Genomic DNA, 26215 nt, shown 5'->3' with positions numbered 1-26215 from the left:
CTTTGCCCTCGGCACTGGGAGGCCCCCTTATCCCAGTGGGGCTCTCCACTGCTGAGCCTCTGTGCTTCTTTCGAAGGTGGGGAGGAGTGGGGCAGAGGAAATGTAGTGTGGGGAATGCTGCTCAGTTGGTATCCCAACTAGGGATGGACACAAACTGGGAAAACAGTGGTTCGTGTTGGTTTGTTTGATTGCACGAAGCACATGAACTACACTAACTTTTCCATTCCCTGAACTGGTTTGTAGTTTGTTTGGTTTAGAAGGTGGTAGAACAGCCCCCTCACAGGTTAGAGATGCCAAACACAGAGGGAGTCTTCAGCGGGCTCTCCTCCACCAACCCTCCAAATCTGGTGAAAATTGCATTTGGAATATCTAAATTATAGCCCCCCGAAAGCAAGGTGCCCCCAGGAAAGCTCAGCTCTAGCTTCAGGTTTCGTCCCTGAAACCAGCTGGGAGATGTTGTCCCATTGCGGGGGTGGGGGGCAGGAGTCCCTCAGACAATTCTTCCTCTGCTCTCACAACAACTAACTCTTCTCTCTTCATGCTGCAAAGTGATAGCAGCTGAACCAGGGTGTGGTATTATACTAGTACGTAATCATCTCCAATACAGTAGAATGGGAGCTCTGTGGTTGGCTCCCAAAACTGCCAATCAGACTATGGACAACTGCTTTGGATGTTTCTAGAGCTCTCCAAAAGTCCACCCCTAGTGTTGCCTAGGAATTGACTGAATTGGCACCAGGGTGTCTGGAGAAAGAAAAACAAAAACAAAACATCCAAACCTCCATGGAAAAAAGATGATTCATTTTTGGGTTCAGGAATGACACTACCAAATGAACCAGTTCAAAATGAACCACAAACTGGCTCAGTTTGTGCTCGAACTGCGGTTCGTTTTTTGGTTTGTGCCCATCCCTAATCCCAACCCGCCGAGTGAGTATCACTGGGGCAAGAAAACAGTGTATGTTCCAACCTCCTAAACTGCAAATATATGAATTCTTGAGCACCAAGTAACAGGGCCAGATTAACAATTAGGCCAAGTAGGTACCGGCCTATAGGCCTCCACACATTTAGGGGCCCCAGGCCAGCTTCCCCTCCCCCATTCTCCCCCTGCTTGCAGCCCTCCCAGCCTTCACATACAGCCAGCAACTAAGCTGCTCTTTGCCCAACTTGTCTGGTGCGGCTGCTGCTGGCGTCATCAGTGAGTTTGTCTCTCTCTGCCTCTCCCCCACAGCTTTGTCAAAGGGGTTTTGAAGAAGGTGCCTGCGGGCTGCAGGTGGTGAGGTGGGCACTCCAACTCTGAGATAATTTCCAAGGCGCCTTCCAAAATTTTCACTGCCTAGGGGCTCCACAGGGTTTAAGCCGGCACTGACAAGTAACATAAAGCAACGGCTTGCCAGCTCTCTGCTTGAAATATAAATAACATCTTCTACAATAATTCTCTACTAAAAAGGTAAAGGTAGTCCCTTGTGCAAGCACCAGTCATTTTCCACTCTGGGGTGACTGCTTTCACAACGTTTTCATGGCAGACTTTTTACGGGGTGGTTTGCCATTGCCTTCCCCAGTCATCTACGCTTTCCCCCCAGCAAGCTGGGGACTCATTTTACCCACCTCGGAAGGATGGAAGACTGAGTCAACCTGGAGCCAACTACCCGAACCAGCTTCCACTGGGATCGAACTCAGGTCGTGAGCAGAGGGCTCCGACTGCAGGACTGCAGCTTTAGCACTCTGTGCCATGGGGCTCTTAATTCTGTACAACTCAAGTACCATCACTTCAAAGTTGATTCAGTGCCCCAGCACAAGTCAAGCCCTTACAAATCTCGCTGGTTTTAATGGGTAAAATTTAAGTGTGTGCTAAAGATTCCCACTGAAATAAATAGGGCCCTGTAGGACTTCGCCTTAACTGCATCGAGCTCCCAATCAGTTCTCAAGGAAGGTTATATTTCTGCCTTCCAAGAACTCATGGGGAATACACAGCATAGTTTGTTACAAGGCAGAAGCGCATCTACAGAATGTATTTGTGCTTGGCAAAGATCACTGCCGCCAGGTGTTTTCAATTAAATCTGTAACGTTAACCGTGCCTTACAATAAACTTGCAGATTATTCTTTCGCAATAAAATGTGATGTTTTATTAACTAGGAAGAGCTTCCCTTCCAAGGATGACCATTGTTTCTAAAATGCACCTACTGGCTTCTGAAGATGTGAAAAAACCTTACAGGTCAGTGGAATTAATAAGAATATAACTCACATGACAGACAAAACAATTTGGTAACATTCACCTGGGGCTCTAAAGGCAGGAGACAGAATGAAAAACAAAGTCTAGTGTCATCAGGCATGGAATTCTAGCAGGAGCGCCTTTGCATATTAGGCCACACACCCCTGATGTAGCCAATCCTCGAAGAGCTTGCAAGGTTCTTTCTTGTAAGCTCTTGGTGGATTGGCTACATCAGGAGTGTGTGGCCTAATATGCAAAAGATCCTTTGTGGATCCTGGTTCATCTAAAAGAGGAACTAGGGAAATCCAAGGCTACAAGGGGTGACATTCTGCAAGCCCTTATAGATATTGCATCTTGCATACGCAGTTTGCTGCATCAGAACTTATGAGGCCTACACAGGCAGATTTTTTGGAACAAGCTTTATATCCATTTAAAGTTCATCCAAGAAGTGCAGCATGGCTGACACATTTCTTCCCTCCATCCCTGTCCACAATAACCCTGAGAAGCAATGTTCCCTCTAAGCTGCAGAGTCTTGTGAGCAAAATTTCTACTTTACGAGCTACTGGTATTAAAATTGTGTGCTACTGGCCTTAAAGCTGTGAGCTACTGCATAAATTATTGTGTCCTGAGGCCATTTTTCCTGAGCTAAGACAAAAATGTGTGAGCTGGAGGCTAAATATCTGTGAGCAAGCTCACGCTAACTCAGCTTAGAGGAAACACTGCTGAAAAGTAGCTTAGGATGAGAGGACAAGCTGGCACAAGGACACTCAGTGGGCCTCATGACTGAACGGGGATCATCGTGGCCTGATACTTTAACCCAGGAGTGTCAAATATCTGGCCTGTGGGCCTGATCTGTACCCTGAGGAATTGCCTATGGTCTGCTCCCTTTTCCCTCTCTCCTGCTTCTGTCTTCATCATTTTTGTTTTTTGAGGCAGCCTCTCCTCATTCTTCCCCTCTTCCTCCTCCCTCTTCCTCTTCAGCCAGTGGAGGAGCTTAGCTCTGTGTCTCTGCTGTGTGATTGAGTGAGCCTGGCACAGCTAGAACTCTCTCAATCAAAGCTAGTGCTTTGCCAGGCTTTCTCAATCACACAGCAGAGCTACAGAGCTAAGCTTCTCCACTGGCTGAGGCTCCTCCTCCTTCCCCCTCCCTTGGGGAAGAGCGAGGCACTGCTTTGCTCAGCTGCTTCAATCCCACCGGAGAAATACAAAAAACACCTGTATGACCAACTCAGTTTTATTCAAGGTAATAGCTTTTTGCCTTAGTTTCTCTCTTTCTCTCTCTCCCCCTCCCTCCTTCCCTGTTATTAAAATGGTTTTGTCAGGACTTTCCTGGATGCAACTGGGTTCCCTCCTCCTTTTCACTGTATTCATGCCTAGGGTGGCCTGGTGGGTACACACCACCAATCTGCCTCACTTGCGTGCTCCCATGTTCAGACACCTGGAAAGGTGGAAGGCATGCAGCAGAAGGATTTGCTGCCATTTTTGAATCACTTCAGAGACACTGGAGGATGGGGTGAGTACGGGAGCAGGATGGGAGGCAGATGTGCTTGTGTGAAGATTTTTTAATCCATATAGAAGCTGCGCCTCTGTCAGCTTAAACTGGCCGTCTGGACCCAGCTACAGAATTTCATAATCAACTGAGCTGCTATTCTGTCAGTGATGTTTTAAGAACTGGGTATGCTCTTTTGCGAACTGAACTCAGCAGCTAAATCTGTTGTATTCATACCTATTCATTCTTAGCTCTCTTGATTCTTAGACAATATCATTTGAGCTGTATAGTGATTATACAATATACACACATAGTACTAATGTGTAGCATGATGTACTCGGGGTGGAATTCTAGCAGGAGCTCCTTTGCCTATTAGGCCACACACCCCTGATGTAGCCAATCCTCCAAAAGCTTACAAAAAAGAGCCTTGTAAGCTCTTAGAGGATTGGCTACATCAGGGGTGTGTGGTCTAATAGACAAAGGAGCTCCTATAAGAATTCCACCCCCGGCCACACTTAATACTTTCTATTCCATTTTAGCTCTTGTTCAAGGCGGCTTTAAAAAGTCAAAACTCATCAAAATACATCTAATACAAATAACTGGCTGAAAATGGGGATAAGCCATCATTCTTTATTCAGATCACACTTTAGCTGTAAATTTGCACACAGTATCCTTGAAACACTTGAAAAAATCCATCTTTTTGAATGCTCAAAATTGTCTTAAATGTTATTGCATGACACAGACACGAGTGTTCCCACAGTGCTTTCTCTGTAGCTGTTGCCTTCCTCTTAGCTGCCAAATATGTATTATGGATTATTTTTTAAAAAAATAAACATTTCCAGCTGGAGGGAAGCAATATGGCCTGACCCTCTTATCTAGCCTTGCCATTTTACTTGGCTGATTTGCCTCGTGGCAAATGTTTCCCTTGGTTATCTTGATCCCTCAAGGGGGCAGAGGAAAGGGAGAAGATGTCAGTCTTGCCCCTCTAGCCCAGACTCCCGGCCTGGCATCCACAGACAAACTTGGCTGTGATGAACCCTATATTTCACATTGGAACGGAATGCTTTGAGACTTCTTGTGTCTGCCACTTGGAAAATGGAATTCAATCCAGTGAATTCCGAGCACCTGCCTAGGGGACAAATGCTGCCAACTAGCTCGATATCGTATGTTTGGTGTAGTGCTTAAGTGTGTGGACTCTTATCTGGGAGAATCAGGTTTGATTCCCCACTCCTCCACTTGCAGCTGCTGGAATGGCCTTGGGTCAGTCATAGCTCTTGCAGAGGTGGTCCTTGAAAGGGCAGCTGCTGTGAGAGTCCTCTCAATCCCACCCACCTCACAGGGTGTCTGTTGTGGGGGAGGAAGATAAAGGAGATTGTGAGCTGCTCTGAGATTCAGAGTAGAGGGCAGGATATAAATCCAATATCATCATCATCATCTCATTCGGATGGTCTAAAGTAGGGGCAGAATTCTAGCAGGAACTCCTTTGCATATTGGGCCACACCTCCCTGATGTAGCCAATCCTCCTGGACCTTACAAGGCTCTTTTTTGTAAGCTCTTGGAGGATTGGCTACATCAGGGGTGTGTGGCCTAATATGCAAAGGAGCTCCTGCTAGAATTCCATCCCGGTCTAAAGGCAAGAAGAAATATGGAATTTTCAGAAAACAGAACGAATATTTGAATGTCTGGCACGGCTGCCCAATTTGTGTGTGAAATGTGCCCTTGTGTGTCGGGTCCACACATGCTAAATTCCGCCATCTAAACCTCGTACAGGATGGTCCTGGGAGCGACACACAGCACAGCGGGGCTCTTGTTACACCATCTTAAAGTCTTTTGTTTATGCATATTTATAACATTTTTGCAGAATTCCTGTGTATTAATAGTAGGAGGCTGACCTTTTCTAGCAACGCAAGCAAGTCCCAGAAAGAGATCCAGAACAAACAAGGGAGGATATTCTTCAGCTCCCCCCCCCTTTTTTTTTTGGCTTCCTGTTTTTATTATTTATAGAATTTTTATTCTATAATGGCATACTGCTCGGGCATCAGAATATACAAATCATTACCCTATAAAACTGGGGAAAAAACCCATTAAGAATAATCTACTTTAAAAAAAAAAAGTATTACTTCTCTACCAAAAAATGCAAGATATCCGAAGTACAGGAGGAGACCGGCCTTTGTGTTTTGTCTATTCATTTACAGGCTATAAGGTCAAAACGAAGCAGATTTTCTCAGGCTGTTTAGATTATTCTGCCTGCTACCCCTTCTGCAGGAGGTGGGGGAAGGGAAGCCTTGCTGCTTCCATGCTTGACCCCCAAGGGGCTGAGCAGATGGTAGGGTTAGGGTGCCGGCAAGTCTGAAGGGAAATGAAGCTGGGAGGAGGGAAGTCTGGCCAGGGCGTGGGCTAGGAGGAACACTGAGGGACTCAGAGGAAATAGGGCTAAGTTTTTGCCCCTCTTTAAATATACACTTAGATATGGTTTTGTTGGTTGTTTTTCAACTGCTTTCTAGCTCCATACCTTTTCTGGAGTTTACAGGGTTGCCACATCCCCCCAGCAAGTGATAGGAGACTTTACTTTGGGGGGGTGGGTTGCTGGCAAGATGATGACATTGCCAGCAATGTTCTGACGTTGCTGTTGACATATTGGGAGGGATCACATTGGGAAATTGGTGCGATATTATCTTGGCTCCAAAAAAGCTGCTTGGTAAAAGGTAAAGGTAGTCCCCTGTGCAAGCGCCAGTTGCTTCCGACTCTGGGGTGATGTCGCATCACGACGTTTTCACAGCAGACTTTTTTTAATGGGGTGGTTTGCCATTGCCTTCCCCAGTCATCTACACTTTCCCCCCAGCAAGCTGGGTACTCATTTTACTGACCTCGGAAGGATGGAAGGCTGAGTCAACCTCGAGCCGGCTACCTGAACCCAGCTTCTGCCAGGATCGAACTCAGGTTGTGAGCAGAGAGCTCAGACTGCAGTACTGCAGCTTTACCACTCTGCGCCACGGGGCTCCTTAAAAAAAGCTGATTGAGTTTGGTCCATTTCCAGGTGATGAGACAGCCACCGTTGAAGCAGCAGGATCACAATAACGGTCCGCGATTGGCCATTGACACTGCTAGCGTGCCTCAATGATGGATCTGCCATGGAAAGGGTTGCTTTTAAAAAAAAAAGAAGTTCCCTGCTATGTGTGCTCGAGCAGAGAAGCACACGAGCGCTCCTTGGAGTGGAGTTAGGGGAAAAAAACAGAACGCGCCAGAAACTGCTCTTCCATTTATGAGTTGCACCGGGGTGATCCGACGGCAACAGAATATGCGGCCTAGATGGGACTCAGGGAGAAGCTACCGGGAAGATCCCAGTGGCTATGTAATCCAAATAGGAAGCTTCTAGAGAGAGGGTAAGAATGGGTGTGGCTCAGAAGTAGGCTTGCCAATCCCCAGGTCCCAGCGGGGGTTCTTCTGCTTTCCTAGGCTCCTTCCCGTCCCCAGTCAGCTGGCCGGCGGGGGGAAGCCCCACCCCCAAAGCCACCATGTGACTTTCCCCCTCCGGAAGCTCCAGTCTCCAATTGGAAAGGCTTCCTTTTGGGATGGGGTGTCTGTGTTACTTGGAAAAAGTTGGCAGCAACTCGTGAGTAGAGAGGCCAATCCCTCGCTTCAGAGTCACCAGAAACGGGGGTGGGGGGGAGGGAAATGTCTGCTGGGCACTTCATTATTCCCTATGTGGAGATCGATTCTCAGGGTATAATGGGGAATTGATCTGGAGGTTTCGGGGGCTCTGGGGGAGCTGTTTTTTGAGGTAGAGGCACCAGATTTTCCGTATAGTATCTAGTGCCTCTCCCCAAAGTACCCCCCAAGTTTCAAAACGATTGGACCAGGGGGTCCAATTCTATGAGCCCCAAAAGAAGATGCCCCTATCCTTCATTATTTCCTATGGAAGGAAGACATTTAAAAAGGTGTGCTGTCCCTTTAAATGTGATGGCCAGAACTCCCTTGGAGTTCAATTATGCTTGTCACACCCTTGTTCCTGGCTCCGCCCCCAATGTCTCCTGGCTCCACCCCCAAAGTCCCCAGATAATTCTTGAATTGGACTTGGGAACCCTACTCAGAAGCCACGTGTGAACATGTCTTTTTAATCCAAATGGAAGGTGTGGCTGGGTCGGGCCAAATCTCTCGTGTGACTGCACCCATTGACTTGGCTCCCTGTGAGCCTGGAAGTTACATCATCATGTTGTTGGGACCACACGGGCATTTGAGCAAAACTTTATGGTTAAAGAAAGACCCTGGCAAAGACAGGTTGCTTACCTGTAACTGTAGCATACAGAGAGCGCTATCATTGCATTGGAGCACTGCTGAAGTTCCCCGTGGTTTCCTGCTGTTTTTCCCTCACTGAGGGTGGGCAACAATGGGGGACATGGTAAGCCTAGGCGTTTAGCACTGCATCATATCAATCTGCTGAACTCCAGTTTATGTTATTCCTTAAACTCCATTATGGATATCCCTGCATCATGTATAGAGATTGCAATCGGTGAATAAATGGGGATTTCTAACTGTGCCTGGAAACAGGCAACTTATCCCAGTTAAGGCCGGCAAACAGACTTCACTGATATACCTCTGAGCATGAGCCAGCACACTGCTGGTTCTTGCACATTCTTTGTGGTGGCTCCCTCATTGTACAAAGGCCTACCTGAGGAGGTCAGGAAGGCTCCCACACTTCTATCATTTTGCAGAATATGAAAAACAGAAATGTTCAAGAGGGTTGGAAAAAGAGAGAGAGATTAGAACTGTGGTAGAATGGAACAGGCCAGAGGGGGCAGCTTTACAGTGGAACAGGACTGTGGTTCATAGCAATGATTATTGTAGGCAGGGGTGAAATTCTAGCAGGAGTTCCTTTGCATATTAGGCCACACACCCTGATGTAGCCAATCCTCCAAGAGCTTACAGGGCTCTTTTTTGTAAGCTCTTGGGGTTTGTGGCCTAATATGCAAAGGAGCTCCTGCTAGAATTCCACCACGATTGTAGGTATCACCTTTTACTGCATTATGATTCACTCAGTGTATTGTTTATAGTATACTTTGCCTTAAGAACTAGGGGGCACAAGGCAGTTTTACCACAGAGTTTCTGGTGAATCCTAGAGCTACCCTGGGTTTCTACTAGAAGGAATACAGCACCTCATGGGGACCTGTTTTTTAAAATTATTTTTCTCACCAGCAACGGGAGCTTGGTAGCCTTAGATAGTTGGTTGTTTGCATTATTCTCAAATACTGCAATTCCTAGTTCTATCATATTGGTCGCTAGCTGGATTATGCCATCTGGCCACACTGTTTTTCCCCCCGCAATCTCCCTTGAGTCTCAGTGAGAAAGGAGAACCAGGACTTTTTTTGCAGTAGGAACTCCTTCGCATATTAGGCCACGCCCCTCTTATGTAGCCAATCCTCCAAGAGCTTACAGGGCTCTTCTTGGAGGATTGGCTACATCAGGGTTGTGTGGCCTAATATGCGAAGGAGTTCCTGCTTAAAAAAAAAAAAGCCCCGAGGAGGACTATAAAGTAAGTGAGTAAATAAATAAATGCCAGCACTTGGTATTCGGGATGAAAGTGCATTGGGAGACAATGAATGCCACTAGTGATGTGCTCAATATGACCATCAGGAAAAGAAAAGTGACAAGAAAATAGGGTGAAAATGCAAGTAGGCCAGTAAAAGACAGTAAAAGCAGCAGAAAGCGCAGAATAGAAACATGGAAAGAATAAAAAGTCACCTCAAATAAAATCACAAGGCAAACAGCCAAGCAAAATCTTGGAAGAATAACAATGTCTTTACTTGGCACTCAAGGGACTGTAGATTTGGAGCCAGGTGACCATCAGTAGACAGGTCTTGGTACCACGACACTGAAGGTTTTGTTTCTGATGCTGACACACCACGCCTCAGACAAGCAGACGTATGCAGAGAGGGGCCTCAGCCAGTAATCTCAACTTGGAGGACAGATGTGGAATTCTAAAGTATTTTAAAGCTTTAAGTATTGAGAAGCTGTTAAAATAATATTCCCAGAGTTCTGCTTACTAGGAAGTATAAAAGTACAATAATTTTGAAAATGACACATCTGCAGATTTTCTGGTTTGCTTGTAAATGTCAGATCTGGTTGACAATGCTCATACATCGTTGGACTCATTTTGACCTCTCTTTCTCCATATTTCCTTACAAGACGTCTGGTATTTAAATTTTTCTTCAGTTAAGAGCATTACACTATAATGCTCATGAAGTCTCTTATGCTCTGATTTGAAACTGTTCTTGGTTCTTAAGAGAATCTAATTTTCTATTAGATTCTTAACGGAGTTCAACAGAGATTCCTGTTCTCATGACCTAATAACCCTCAAAACCCATCATGTGAAATGAAGTAATTGGTTGTCTCTCGAAATCTAGAAGGGATCTGATAGGAGATGTCAGGTGTTCCCTACTTTTCCAGCTGTTAGGGGGAAGAGGAGATTGGGATAGAATGCTGTAAGTAAATGAGCGAGAGAGAGACAGACAGAACAGGTTGCCAACTCCACGTTGGGAAATTCCTGGAGATTTTTTTGGGGGGTGGAGTCTGGGATTTGAGGAGGAAAAGAACCCTAGCGGAGTATAATGCCAACAGAGTCAACCCTCTGAAGCAGCCATTTTCTTGAGGAGAACTGATCTCTGTAATCCAGAGGCTAGCAACTCTAAAGCAGAAAGAGAGAGAAAGAGAGAGAGAGAGAGCACAAGAAAGCTGTATTTAAAGGAAGGAAAATAACTAAAGAGAGCACAGATTTTCACTTCTATTAAATATTTCCACTTACAGACTGCTAACAGCAGCAAAGAACCAGCCAAGTTTATGTATTTCTATAGATTTCATCAAATGTTGGCAAAGTGCTCTAAAAAAAATCCCCTTTATATATTCCCAGCTACAATCCATCTTGCATTCCCTGTGCAAACTCCTTGAAACAGAAGCTTCGCTGCTCCAGTTGATGCAGCACATATGTTGCTCATAAATTACTACTGGGTTCCTTTACTAGCAAAACAATTTGAGCAACTATTTTAATGACTTCTGGAAAGTCTAGCAATGTGAATCAACTCTCCTTGCCTTTTATCTTAATTAATACAATTGTCAAAGGGAGGGAAACCCACCACAAAAAGGCCCTGATTGGAACACCAGCCTCTCTGCAAAGGAGCTCTTTTCTTTATTAGGCCCTATTATCCAAAGAAGGGCTGATTAACTCAAGCACTGCTGGACAGATGACTCACATGGAAACTACAAAGGAAGCGTTTCAATAGGCTCTATTTTCTCACTCTCTATGGCAAGATCAAAACACTCCATTAATTCCAGCTCCCTCTGAAGCTTCTAAGCGAATTAATGAGGCAAGCAGCTACAGAGCTGACAGTGTTTGTTACTAGAAGGTTCTGAGAAGACCCAGTTATCTTACCCCTGTTGGGAGGAGAGTTACATACCCAAATGACTTTTTTTTTTTAAAGCGCTAGGTAAATTAGAAGGGTGTTTTTCTGCCAAGCCAAATACATGATTTTGTTTGCTGCCCAAATGGTTACAGCTGTTAGGTCTAGCTTGCTATGGGGGGGGGGGGAAACCCACCACCAATCTCCACAGCACTTTAAAGCCCTTAGAAGAAGAAGAAGAAGATATTGGATTTATATCCCGCCCTCCACTCCGAAGAGTCTCAGAGCGGCTCACAATCTCCTTTACCTTCCTCCCCCACAACAAACACCCTGGGAGGTAGGTGGGGCTGGAGAGGGCTCTCCCAGCAGCTGCCCTTTCAAGGACAACCTCTGTCAAAGCTATGGCTGACCCAAGGCCATTCCAGCAGGTGCAAGTGGAGGAGTGGGGAATCAAACCCGGTTCTCCCAGATAAGAGTCCGCACACTTAAACACTACACCAAACTGGCTCTGATAAAACGCTTCTGATTTGACAACTGTATTATTCTAATTAACATAATGTTCTTTGTCCAAGACGTATACATTTTTCGGCAGCACCCTGAACGACCAAGCAGCCTTATCTAGGGACAGCACTGCTTGCTCCACACGGAGAGGGGCCTAGAAAAGGTGGCCTAAACAAAGCTCGTCTCCTCCACCCCAGTTGGCTAGCCGTGGTCAACGGGCATCCTTATTTGCGGTCAAAAAATAACAACAAAGAAAAGGCATGCACCTGCCTCACAAAGTGTGCAAAGACTAAAGCTTGCGTGTTGGAACATCAGAACCATGCTTGACACAGTAGACAGTGGTCGCCCTGAACGACGCTCTGCTCTAGTTGCCCACAAACTTCTCAGGTTGAATATCGACATAGCAGCTCTCAGTGAGGTCCGTTTCCCTGAGGAAGGTAGTCTTCAAGAACACGGTGCTGGCTATACCCTCTACTGGTCGGGTAAGTCAAAGGCTGAGAGCCGCCTTTCTGGCGTTGGCTTCATGGTCAGGAACTCCATTGCCTCCAAACTCAAAAACCTGCCAACAGGTCACTCAGATCGCATCATGTCCATGCGCCTCCCACTTCAAAACAAGCAACATGCAACACTCTTCAGTGTGTATGCCCCAACCCTTCAAGCAGATCCTGCAGAAAAGAACAAGTTCTATGCTGATCTACACAACCTCGTACGGAAGACCCCTACAGAGGACAAGGTGATCATCCTTGGCGACTTCAATGCTAGAGTAGGTAAAGACTCGGAAGCCTGGAAAGGAGTACTTGGCAAACACGGCATTGGCAACTGCAATGACAACGGGCGCCTCCTGCTAGAATTCTGCATGGAGCACCAGCTCACCATCACCAACACTATCTTCCAGCAGAAGAACAGTCTGAAGACAACCTGGATGCACCCACGGTCCAAGCACTGGCACCTTATCGACTACATTCTGGTGCGCCAGAGAGACCTTCGAGATGTCTTACACACCCGAGTAATGCCCAGTGCGGAATGTCATATGGATCATCGTCTTGTACGCTGCAATCTCCGTCTTCACTTTAAACCCACACCCAGGAGAGGAGGTATCCCTCGGAGGAAGTTTCAGGTTGGCAGTCTCCAGTCAGCCAAAGTTAAAGCTGCCTTCCAGGCAAAACTCCAGTCAAGAATTGAGGACCTCAGTTGCCCCACAGACCCTTCTCCAGAAGCACTCTGGGGACACCTAAAAACTACCATCCTGCAGATCTCTGAAGAAGTCCTCGGGTTCTCCACAAGGAAGAACAAGGACTGGTTTGATGAGAACAATCAAGAGATCCAAGATTTACTGGCAAAAAAGAGATCTGCCTACCAAGCACATCTTGCTCAGCCCTCCTGTCCTGGGAAAAAAGCAACCTTTCGCGCTGCATGTAGCAACCTCCAGCGCAAGCTTCGAGACATTCAGAACGATTGGTGGACCAAGCTTGCAGAGAGAACCCAGCTGTGTGCAGACACTGGTGATTTAAGAGGGTTCTACGAAGCCCTGAAGGCAGTATATGGTCCATCATATCAGGCTCAGAGTCCCTTGCATAGTGCAGACGGCCAAGTGCTCCTCACAGACAAGGCATCCATACTGAACCGGTGGTCAGAGTATTTTCAGGTTCTCTTCAGTGCCAACCGCGTAGTTCAAGATTCAGCAATCCACCTCACCCCACTTCAACCAGTGAAAACAGAGTTGGATGAGATCCCCACCCTAGAAGAGACTGTTAAAGCCATCAAGCAACTGAAAAGTGGCAAGGCAGCAGGAGTTGATGGAATTCCACCAGAGATCTGGAAGCATGGAGGCACAGTACTACATAGCTCACTTCACAAAGTACTTGTCACCTGCTGGGAACAAGGCAAATTACCACAGGACTTTCGCGATGCAATCATCATCACCCTATACAAGAACAAAGGGGAAAAGTCAGACTGCTCCAACTACCGGGGGATAACCCTGCTCTCCATCGCAGGCAAAATCCTTGCCAGAATACTCCTGAACAGACTGGTGCCCACCATTGCAGAAGAACTCCTCCCAGAGAGCCAGTGCGGCTTCAGAGCTAACAGGAGCACCACCGACATGGTATTTGTTCTCAGGCAGCTCCAAGAGAAATGCAGGGAACAGAACAAGGCTCTGTATGTGACTTTTGTCGACCTTACCAAAGCCTTCGATACCGTTAGCAGGAAAGGCCTGTGGCAAATCTTGGAACGTTTAGGATGTCCCCCAAGGTTCCTCAGCATGATCATCCAGCTACACGAAGACCAGCGAGGCCAAGTCAGACACTGCAACGACCTCTCGGAGCCCTTCCCAATAGGCACAGGTGTAAAGCAAGGCTGCGTTCTCGCGCCAACTCTCTTTACGATCTTCTTTAGCATGATGCTTCAAAGAGCCGCAGTAGATCTAGATGATGACGATGGTGTCTACATCCGCTATCGCACCGATGGCAGCCTGTTCAACCTGAGGCGACTAAAGGCACACTCCAAGACGATGGAAAAACTCATCCGAGAGCTACTGTTTGCTGATGATGCTGCACTCGTCTCCCACTCGGTATCAGCTCTGCAGCATATAACGTCCTGCTTTGCAGAGGCTGCCAAGCTATTCGGCCTAGAAGTTAGTCTGAAGAAGACAGAAGTTCTCCACCAGCCTGCACCCCAGGAAGATTATCACCCTCCCTGCATCACTGTGGGTGAATCAGTTCTGAAAACAGTCCAGCAGTTCAGCTACCTGGGGTGCATCATCTCCTCAGATGCCAAGATCGATAAGGAGATTGACAACAGGCTGGCAAAGGCAAACCGTGCATTTGGCCGACTGCACAAAAGAGTGTGGAGCAACAAGCATCTGAAAAAAGGCACAAAGATCAATGTTTACAAAGCGGTTGTGATGACAACCCTCATCTACGGCTCCGAATCGTGGGTTTTATACCGCCATCACCTGCGACTCCTCGAGCGCTTTCATCAGCGCTGCCTTCGCACCATCCTCAACATCCACTGGAGTGACTTTGTGACCAACACTGAAGTTTTCAAGCGGGCGGAGGTTACCAGCATCGAGGCACTGCTGCTGAAGACGCAGCTGCGCTGGGCAGGGCATATTTCTAGGATGGAAAACCACCGCCTTCCCAAGATTGCCCTGTATGGCGAACTCTCCACCGGCCATCGAAATAGAGGGGCACCAAAGAAGAGGTACAAGGACTCCTTGAAGAAATCCCTTGGCGCCTGTCGCATCAACCATCACCAGTGGTCTGACCTAGCCTCAGATCGCAAAGCATGGAGGCACACCATCCACCAGGCTGTCTCTTCCTTTGATAACGCACGCATAGCTGGTCTTGAGGACAAAAGGAGTTTGAGGAAGAATCGCACTGCTACAGCACCAATCCTAAATCAGACTTTTCCCTGCAGCCACTGTGGCCGGACCTGCCTGTCCCGCATTGGTCTTGTCAGCCACCAGCGAGCCTGCAGCAGACGTGGACTATTGCACCCTTCTTAAATCTTCGTTCGCGAAGCCAAGCCGAGAGAGAGAGATACATTTATTAAAAAAGCAACAGGTATTAAACAATTGAGTCCAAGTATGCAGATCCTTACTTGTGAGGACAAAGACCCCTGGACCTGGATCAGAAGCGGCAAACAGGTATTTAAGATTGGGGGGGGGGGGGAGGGCAGTGGTGCTGTATGAAAAGAGAGTTGTCTTGCCACAGTAATGGGAGATATCTTTGACAATTCAGTCTAACAATTATCCCTTACTGGAGAGACATTAAGGCAGGGGTGTCAAACTCATTTGTTATGAGGGCCAGATCAGACATAAATGAGACCTTGTCAGGCCAGGCCATGTCGGGCCGCACTATGTGTGTACCTATTTAAGATCAGGTAGCTGATATATAAACTTTATAAAGGACAGCTAGTTGCTCAGTGGCCCGATAGGAGCCCTCTGGGGGCCTGATTTGACCCCTGGGCTGCATGTTTGACACCCCTGTTCTAAGGGGTCAATTAATATACATGGGGGGGGGGGAGGCAGCGTTGCAACAGAAAAATCCACCACTATGCAGGTGTATTGGAACTCATTAACACACATACAGTTCTCATCATGTGACTGGGACTCCACCTTTTTCAGCGTTCCTACTTCCATAGACAGAATCCTCCTTCTAAGCACACACAGGCTCTATCCATGTATGAAAATGGGGGGTGGAGCCTCTCACCCCTCCCCTTATACACATACATTAGTACCTCCACCCCCTAATAGCTGGAAAGATCTAACACTTTTTTTTTTAGCCTCCAGATACCTTTGGAATTCTGACATGGGGCAGTGAGCATAATCACAGAATGGAGATGGAGCCAACCAAAGATGTTACAGAGTGAAGTTTATATATAACTCTGATAGCAACTTTTCAACCAGGGCTTTTTTTGTAGCAGGAACTCCTCTGCATATTAGGCCATACCCCCTGATGTAGCCAATCCGCCAAGAGCTTACAGGGCCTACTGTAAGCTCTTGGAGGATTGGCTACATCAGGAATGTGTGGACTAATGCGCAAAGGAGTTCTTATTACAAAAAAAAGCCCTGTTTTCAACATTTCGAGTTGAAGCTCTGTTTAACAGTACGCCTTTTAATCTGCACAGCCAAAAAGAAGTTCTCCTGGGAAAAAGCCCCACCTACTTTCTAAAGCACTTGGTGAGCACCAGGAATGGTGTTGGTGGTTGAGGACCCCTGATATAATAACAACAGTGCAGGGAGTCACATACTATTATATATTTTGGTACAAAAGAAGCTTATTAATACAGTTTGTCTTGTTCATATTTAGATGGTTGAAGAAAAACGCATTGAACAGTCGTTATGCTGCTATAGAGCTGCTGGGCTGTTATAGCATCTTTCTGGCCTATTACTTGATCACCTCCCACTGGAATCTAAGTGCCTCTATTGACTGACTTATAGTCTTAATGGTTTGAATTATTTATTGCTGAATTGTTTTGATGGTTTTACAAGTTGTGCTCCACACACTGAGCCCATTCGCAGGAAAGGGCAGAATATAAATTAAAATAAATAAAATAAAAATGTATTTTAAGAATATACCTAGCTCTTAAATCCTTTGGACTTCACTGCATTTTAAGCCTGGCCATTAGGGCAGAAGTGTGAAGATTCTTTGTGTAACCAAACATCCGTACTCACGCGAGCTCCTTTTTCTGGGAAACATTCACATCCTCCACTACAGTCTCTTCCTGCACAGGGTCCCGCGTAGGATTTTCCTCCCTGGGGGGGGGAGAAAAAAAGCACGAATTTAAAAGACAGTTAAATAACAGGACAACTTACAGGTGTGTATAGGTAGTGGCAGAGGCAACAATACAGCAACCCTGAATCAAATAAAGAACAATTGAGTGATTTCGGTTTCATTCAGTGATCCTAAACGGAACTGACAGTGCAAGCTTCAGTGGAATTATACTCTTCTACACCCATTGATTTCAATGGATTTAAGAAGGGTATAACTCTTATTTATTATTTATATCCCACTTTTCTACTTGATCAGGGACTCAAAGCAGCTTTTCGCAACACCCTCCCTCCTTTGCGAGTGGAGGATAGGCTGAGAAACTGATGCGCCCAAGGTCACCTGACAGGCTTCCATGGTCAAGTGAGGGATCTGAACCCAGTCCTCCCAGAGCCAGTGTGGTGAGTGGACTCTAATCTGGAGAACTGGGTTTCATTCCCCACTCCTCCTCCACACGAAGTCTGCTGGATCACCTTGGGCCAGTCATAGTTCTCTCAGAACTCCCTCAGCCTCACCTACCTCACAAAGTGCCTGTTGTGGGGAGAGAAAAGAAGGGCAACTGTAAGCCACTAGGGGTGTGCATTTGGGTTCACCCAAACCAAAAATATATATTAAAAAAACCTTATGGCATTTTCAGGTACATTTTGGCTTCTAAAATGAATCCAGGCTTCTCTAGGCTAACTGGAAAACATCCCCCCAAAAACCCCAGATATATTTGGGAATTACCAGCAAAAATGGGATACCCAGCAGAGCTTCAGCTAAGCCTATAGGGAGAACTCTCCTCACAGGATCAGCTGTTGGCAGACCCCCTGCTGAACCACCTCTCAGCTGTTTGTAGTGGCTTTGTTGCTGCTTCCCCCCCCTCCGCAGTGTTTTTTTTGTTTGAGTCTATTGGATCTAAAAAATACCAGAATACCAGTATTGGGATTTGGGTTTTTTTCAGGAATCCTGATCTCCCCCCCCCCCCCCCCAGTCCAATAGACCTGAACTGAAAAATACCAACAAACAGGGGTGGAATTCTAGCAGGAGCGCCTTTGCATATTAGGCCACACCCCATGATGTAGCCAATCCTCCAAGTGCTTACAAGGCTCTTTGTTGTAAACTTTTGGAGGACTGGCTACATCAGGGATGTGTGGCCTAATATGCAAAGGCGCTCCTGCTAGAATTCCACCCCTGCCTACAAGCCACTTTGAGACTCTGTAAAGTAGAAAAAAGTGGGATATAAAAACTTCTTCTTCCTCTTCTACTCCTCCTCCTCCTCTACTATTACTCTACTATAACTACTGCACCACACTAAGCCCTCAGCTCTGTTTAGGATTGCACTGTTAGATCCATAGCAATTTGCCATCGATGTCTGAAGCAAAAGTTTTAAAGCATAACTCACTTGTCCACTGTAACTTGGAAATAATTTTAAAAACAAAACGGTGCCAAAGGCAAAATGACATTTCCTTCCAACAAACAGGGATGGAAAATGAAAGCTGCAAAAACAGTATCCTTTGAGCCTGAGCAAGTAGTTACATACTCAGAAACAGGACATCACTGGAAGTCACTGAAAATGGGCCAAACATGCATGGGCCAAACAATACAGCCTGTATTCACTCCTCCCTGTGTACAGTGATTCCCTTTAATGTCGATGCAAGCCCTGGAGTGTGTCTTTGGAGAGCAGAGCAATCTTAATGAAAACCATCAACCCACAGACAGGGACAAAACATGCCATTTATGTACAAACAACCCAAAGAATGCACAATCACTGGTGATGTCCTGGATTTCTCTTTGTGAAAACTAGGAACACATCTTATTATACAAACAATTTATGCAGAAAACAGAGGTATTAAATGATCTGCCCAAAAAGCAAAAGACTGCATGTCCTCTTCTTTGCAAACTCTCATAAACCTTTTGCCCCAAGAAGTTATGCCTTACACAAAGTACAGGCCCCGCAATCCACAGGCAACTCTCTTAAAACAGTTTTAAGATTCCTCAAGAATTTTCAAGTTGCCATGAACGAAACTCTGTGAAGCAAAATCCAGAGGCTAGAAAGATTTCAGTTGCAAATTTATGCTTGTGACAAAATGAAAAACGAATCAACCAACTCCATCTAACCCAGGGGTCCCTGACCTTTTTGAGCCTGTGGAAGCCTGCACAGCCAAATCTCCAGTGGCCTTGCTGGTCAAAAGCTGGCTCTGCCCACTTTCTGAAAACACTTGATGGGCACCAGAAAAGGTTTGGGCAGTCTAACCTCAGCCTTTTCACAGTTCTGACAGAAGGCCTGCTAACAGACTGGCACTTTGGGCCAACTCAGAGATGGCTCAGTAATCAACCCAAAAAATCCTTCCACAAACAAACATCTGCTGCCCGTCCTCGTCCCATACTCACCCCGTCCTCCTGCATCCTGAGAGCAGCTCAAAAAGCTACCACTTCCAGTTGCCTCCTTGCCATCTGGAAGCAGATGGGTGCAGTGAGGCGACTTAGCGGTGCGTAAGTGCCAAGCCACCCCAAACTACTTCCGCCTCCCCCCCACTTAAAAACTTCCAGGAGCGCTTGAGCACTTAACCTATAGGGGGGATAAAGAGTGGTCTAGCTTCCGAGGCACCTTTCCATCTGAATGCGCAAAGCTGCCTCCAGGACGGGATGGCGCCGCCTCCCAGGGGAGCGTGTGGAGGCTTTGGGGATGGTTCTTTTTGAGCCAGTCCAATTCAAGATGCCTCCCAACCGGCCCAAAATGGCCGTCTGTTAGGCAATCAGTCAAAGTTAAGACTGGAACAGGGAGGTGCACAGAATTTTTACTGAGATTATACTGTTTTTTTAATAATTATGGTTCCTTTGTTATTCTTATTTCAGTTTTTCAGATTCTTTACTCTTATTCATTTCAACGGGAAGCACATTTCCCTCAGAAACAATTTTTAAAAAATTTTCTACTGTATTGGTTAAAAAGGGAACGTGTCCTTTACCCAATGGATCCTTTCTGTCAAATTTTAAACAGCCAACAGAAAATTTACTATTTACTCACTAAGTTGTGTTGTAGCATGGAACAAGCTCCTTCGTAGGCATATCCTTAGCGCTAGATTTAGATAGCTTGAGGATGTATGCAGCTGATCAAGACAACCTTGAGTTTCTAAAGTCAGAAGAAACTCATTAAACTTGCCAGGGAACTCCCCCCCCCCACATCCCATCCAAATTTAAATCCAGCTCCTTCAGTTCCCCACCCCCATTTCTCGTTCATTTGCTGAGCCAAGAGAAACCATTATCGGCATGCCCTTGAGAATGAGAATTCAACTATGTCCTGCCAGAAGGAAGGGGAGGGGGAGCCAGATATCCTGCAGTTTAACTCACCCCCTTATTTTCTGGACCTATAGGGTTGCTAATCCCCAGGTGGGGGCAGGGGATCCCCCGGTTTGGAGGCCCTCTCCCGCTTCAGGGCATCAGAAAGCGGGGGAGGGGAGGGAAATGTCTGCTGGACACTCCATTATTCCCTATGGAGACTGATTTCCATAGGGTATAATGGAGAATTGATCTGCGGATATCTGGGGCTCTGGGGAGGCTGTTTCTTGAGGTAGAGAAACCAAATTTGCAGCATAGCATCTGGTGCCTCTCTTCAAAACACACTTCAAGTTTCAAAAGGATTGGACCAGGAGGTCCAATTCTATGAGCTCCCAATGAAGGTGCCCCTATCTTTAATTATTTACAATGGAGTGAAGGCATTTAAAAGATGTGCTGTCCCTTTAAAATGTGATGGTCAGAACTCCCTTTGGAGTACAATTGTGCTTGTCATGATGTTGCTACTGGCTCCACCCCCAAAGTCTCCTGGCTCCACCCCCAAATATTTCTTGAATTGGACTTGGCAACCCTAGTGTTCTATTTTGAGGCAGAAGTTCCCAGCCTGAGCCGGGTTGCTTCTGTAGTGAGAACTATTAGGTCACTGTAGGGGGGCAGAATATAGCGGTAGCCTACAGTTTTTCTACTTTAAAAAAACCTAATTTATGACCTGGACGGCTCATTGTATCTCATTCTCATTGTATCTCAGAAGCTAAGCATGGTTGACCCTGATTAGTATTTGGATGGGGGACCACTGAGGAAGTCCAGGGTTGCTATGCAGCAGTGGGCGGTGGAAACCACCTCTGAATGTTTCTTGCCTTAAAAACCATACAGGGCTGCCATGTCAACTACTATGGCAATAGATCTTGTACATCTTTGTTCTCATTGGGAATGATGCCACCTTCTCCACTACCAGCCCTCAGTTAGGATGTGGCCTGCTGAGGCATTAGGCAGTGGGTTGGCTCTTCAACCAACTGGTGGACAGGGGAGAATCTCTTCCACTTCCTGCCTTTTCTGGAGCCTTCAAAACTTTTTCCACTATAGCTGAAGAACTGAACCATGGAGAATGTAGTCCTCAGCATGCCTGCCTGAATGCCAGAACAACATTCCTGCAGGAGATGATGCATCTTGGATGCAAGAAAGAGATGAAGGTACAGCAGGGAAAGGAAGGGTTGGTAGAGACAGGCTCTAGGGCAGCGATACTCCGGGTCTTGGGCAGGGATGGAATTCTAGCAGGAGCTCCTTTGCATATTAGCCCACCTACACACCCCTGATGTAGCCAATCCTCCAAGAGCTTACAAAAAAGAGCCTTGTAAGCTCTTGGAGGATTGGCTACATCAGGGGGTGTGGCCTAATATGCAAAGGAGCTCCTGCTAGAATTCCACCCCTGGTCTCAGGAGACATATGTGGCCCTTTGATAGACCACTGGTGGCTCTTCCAAGCACTGTTCCCTATAGTGACACTTGTTTCAGGAAAGTGGGCAAGACCTTTGCCCAGTGGAACTTGTGGTTGGCAGATAGCTTCGAGCTTGAAACAGCCACCGGAGGAACAGGAAAGCTGTGAGCCTCCCAAGGATGGGAATTAAGACTGATTCCCCACTAGTCTTGCCCCTGTCTCATGCTCCTCTTCTCTGCGGGGCTTCCTTCCAATTTCGCACAAGCTGCCCCAGGGCTGCAACTTGCTCCGCCTCTTTCACACGGCAAGCAGAAACTGGTCTTTAGAGGATCTTGCTCGCCGCACAAAAGAGGCAGAGCGAGTTGCAGCCCTGGGGCAGCTTGTGCGAAATTGGAAGGGAGCCCCGCGGAGAAGAGGAGCATGAGACTGGGACAAGGCTAGTGAGGAATCGGTCAATATGTGGCCCTTTTGGTTGATGGTCACTGGAAATGTGGCTCTCCATAAGCTGCACAGTGAATGCCACAGCTCTAGGACAAAGAAACAAATGCATTATGATTACATTAGTAAACCCACTGCTTTGCCCTTTCAATTTCAGGTCCTAAACTATTATAATCATTTACTTCACTTTTTTCATTTGTTTGGATATCACAGCATAGAGCGGGAGCTGCAACAGCAAGGGGAAAAGAGAAACTCTTGTCTCGAGTAGACTTTCTGCCACGATAACACTGGTGCTTCCAAGAGCTTCCATGGAGACGGCTCCAACAGCAGCCAACATCACAATCCCCCCATACTAAACGCTGGACTGCCAAACCATCAGCCCCACTGCGCTTGCTTCACAGAAGAAACACCCAATGGGTCTAAACCAGGGGTGGCCAAACTGTGACTCCGAAGCCACATGTGGCTCTTTCACACATATTGTGTGACTCTTTGAAGCCCCTATCACCTTATCAGCCGGCTTGGAGAAGGCATCTCTTTCTTTAAATCACTTCTCCAAGCCAAGCCAAGCCAACTGGTGGCTTGGAGAATGCATTTAAAGTTAAAGCAGCTTTCTTCCCACCTCTCCTTCCCTCCCCCATCTATTTGCTTTCCTTCCTTCCTTCGTCATTCAAGTCTTGCGGCTCTCAGACATCTGACATTTATTCTATGTGGTTCTTATGTTAAGCAAGTTTGGCCACCCCTGGTCTAAACCATGGACTATTCACTGCCTCTGAACCAAAGGTGATCAGGCTGGGAGATCCCTGGCCCCAGTAGACACTCCTGGCACAGAGTCTAGCTTTGGAGACCTGCTCAAGAAAGAGATAATCAAAAGAGGGAAAAGTATCTTCCTTCAACATCCTCCGCTCCCCCCTTTTACCATGGATTCTCATGATTTCTGCTCATTTTTGGTTTACATCAGCCTGCTGATGCTGGGACAATCCAGCATCCTCAAAGAGATGAATGTGCTAATCCACAAAACCATGGCTTGTGGATTCCATACATACCTCTGAAATAAAAACATGAGCAGCTCAAAGCCCACTGGAATCAGTCAGTGACCTCAAAGGTCATCGGTATCTTTACAGCTAAGCTGGGGGCGGTGTGGTTGGTGAGTACAGCCAGCCCCTACTGTATACCCCTCAGCTCTAAGAATTCACGTTGAGTTGAACTTATTTTAATGGTCAGATATCACCATATTTACTCGAAAGGAACAACTCCCTGAACCTAAGACAACCACCCTACAAAAAGTTATACACTCACAGAAATTATCACTGGGCATAACTGTAATTCATATATGAATGTAACATGACTTTTTCAGAACATACTTGAACGAAAAAAACTAATCATTCTTTTGAGTAAACAAGCAGGATAAGTGAAATTTTTTTATCACCGTTTGTAATGGTTTCCTAATGGTTTTACTTGTTTTTTCAGGCATCTTACTGTGGTGACTTCGTTACGGATGAAACAAAACTGGAAATTTTTTGGCTCAAAATCCAGCTCATACAATTCCAGCAAGCAGTATTCTTTCCTAACAGACAGAACATACCTCCAGAAGGAATTGGGGGTGGTGGGGGAGAATCAAATTCCTGCTGTTGAAACTGCCTAAAAAATTGGTTTAAATATGAATTAGCACTTTGGCGGGGTGGTGTGAACAGCAGAAGTAGAGCAGGGCCTATTCGCCAAGGCTTCACTGACCACCACTGTTCTGGAGGGGACATGTCTGCTTGAAGAAGGACAGTGTGTCCTTGGACAGCCAGTTCTCATGAAGATGGGGAAACGTTATCTGGCAAGCAGTCAAATAGGAAGGGAAACCTGGGTGTGGGTGTGCTTTGGGACAGCCCGAGGAACTACTTGGCTGAAAATTCTGGACAGTAAGATGAGGATGTAAGGCTAGGTCCTCCTTTACCTTGGACACAGGGTACATATTTCAACATTAGCACAGAGGTCACAATGTTGCTTCAATAGAAAATTATGAATGTAGAAGGTTTTGTGTGGACCCCTCTACCAAAGGTTCCTGAGCCCAAGAACCACCAGATGGATCCAACTATAAAGTTTGTGCCACGATTCCACGAACAAGGTAAAATGTATTCCATTGATAAATGAAATCTAGTTCTTCAGTGTGCACCTAACAATTGATAAAATACGCAGTTCAGAAAAAGAAGAAGATGATGATGATATTGGATTTTATCTCACCCTATGCTCTGAATCTCAGAGTGGTCACAATCTCCTTTACCTTCCGCCCCCCCCCCCCACAGACACCCTGTGAGGTGGGTGGGGCTGAGAGAGCTCCTACAGCAGCTGCCCTTTCAAGGACAACTCCTACAAGAACTATGGCTGACCCAAGGAAATTCCAGCAGCTGCAAGTGGAGGAGAAGAAGAAGAAGATATTGGATTTATATCCAGCCCTCCACTCCGAAGAGTCTCAGAGCGGCTCACAATCTCCTTTACCTTCCTCCCCCACAACAGACACCCTGTGAGGGGGGTGGGGCTGGAGAGGGCTCTCACAGCAGCTGCCCTTTCAAGGACAACCTCTGCCAGAGCTACGGCTGACCCAAGGCCATGCTAGCAGGTGCAAGTGGAGGAGTGGGGAATCAAACCCAGTTCTCCCAGATAAGAGTCAGCACACTTAACCACTACACCAAACAGGAGTAGCTTTATTGGCACAGGTTATTGAAAAAATACCCATCACACAAGCCTACAAAACCACACTATACTAAAAAGTTCAAGAGAGACAATAACTCAGTTATAACAGCGCCACAAAATTCATTCATCAATCATGTAACTCAGTAGATAAATATGATTTGACCTGGTGCCTGAAATTAGAGAAATACATGAAGGGAAGATAACCAGTGGCTGAAGAGAGCAAGCCAAAATGGAATCCAGAGAAGATGGTTGGGAAGGCTGATGTTCTAGAGGGTTCTGTTGCCTACCTTGGATGGGGGTGAGTCTTTGTTTGACAGACTAGGTTGAACATATACAAACATATGAACATATGAAGCTGCCTTCTACTGAATCAGACCCTCGGTCCATCAAAGTCAGTATTGTCTACTCAGACTGGCAGCAGCTCTCCAGGATATCAAGCTGAGGTTTTTCACACCTACTTGCCTGGTCCCTTTTCAGTTGGAGATGGTGGGGATTGAACCTGGAGCCTTCTGCTTACCAAGCATATGCTCTACCACTGAGCCACCATCCCTCCCCAAAAGTTAAGAGTTTAGTGGGAATGCAGGTCCGAAATTTATCCTGTAATTACAAATTAACATGTTGGCTAAAAGACAAATCCTGAGCACATCTACTTAGAAGTAAGTCCCATGTTATTCAATGGGGCTTACTCTTAGGAAGTATCATTCGGTTTGCAGTCTCCTTCATGGGGAGTGCAACCCTGTCTCAGTGGATGAACCAAGTTAAGAGGCAGGTACACAGGGAAGATAGCTGTTCTTTAATGCTTTAGTACAAAGTCCTGCATGGTCTTAAAGACTATAATCAGCATGCTGAATGGTTCCCATAAGAGAACAGGAGGTCAATATAGATTTCTCAGTGTTGGAGATATGTGAACGTGATAATATGCACACGATCTGGCTGCAACATTTTAAACTAACTGAAGCTTCCAAATAGATGTGATGAAATGATGGATAAACATGGCCATGTCCTTCTGATCAAGGAATGACTGTACTATGGTGGGAACTTAAGCCTCCATCTTTAGGCAAGAAAGCCTGATATCTTAAGACAAGTTGGAAAGAAAGTTACTCTGTAAGGCAGCGTTTCCCATTTGCAGGGTTGTGACCCGGTACCGGGCCACGAGAGCCTCAATACTGGGTCACAAGAAAAGCCAAAGCTAGCTCCACCCCTAGCAAAGCATGAGCTCTGCTCTGCTTCCTTTCTTTCCCATCTCTCTGTTGTGCAGAGAAAAGCTAGGCTTGAAGACTGACACAGGCTGCAAAGCCTGAGCTCTGTTTTCCTTCCTTTCATCCCCCAGCATCTCTGTGTTGTGCAGATAAAAGCTGGGTGTGAAGACTGACACAGGCTGCAAAGCCCGAGCTCTGTTTTCCTTGGAGACCTCTATAGAAGAAAGAGACAGGCTTTCCTGTCTCCTGGATCTACCCCCAAATTTTCGTAGGCCATGAAGGAGAAGTGTAAGAATAACTGGGCAACGGGGTGGGGGGAGTTTGGGAAACCCTGC

The 26215-nt window shown here is 46.4% G+C and overlaps 1 protein-coding gene across 1 annotated transcript in view; it reads right to left on the bottom strand.

Annotated features, from left to right (window-relative positions):
* The window catches only part of COL4A2 (collagen type IV alpha 2 chain), a 226109-nt gene that overhangs the window by 159191 nt on the left and 40703 nt on the right, over window positions 1-26215 (bottom strand). Inside the window, exon 3 of the mRNA XM_060231861.1 lies at window positions 16764-16844. Coding sequence (XP_060087844.1) covers window positions 16764-16844 — 81 coding nt within the window. The remainder of the gene's footprint in view (window positions 1-16763; window positions 16845-26215) is intronic.

This window comes from Heteronotia binoei, chromosome 1 (genome assembly GCF_032191835.1).
Source record: "Heteronotia binoei isolate CCM8104 ecotype False Entrance Well chromosome 1, APGP_CSIRO_Hbin_v1, whole genome shotgun sequence".
In the NCBI taxonomy this organism is placed as follows: Eukaryota; Metazoa; Chordata; class Lepidosauria; order Squamata; family Gekkonidae; genus Heteronotia; species Heteronotia binoei.
The sequence above is the reverse complement of the archived record's forward strand: the minus strand, read 5'-3'. Positions and strand labels throughout refer to the sequence as shown.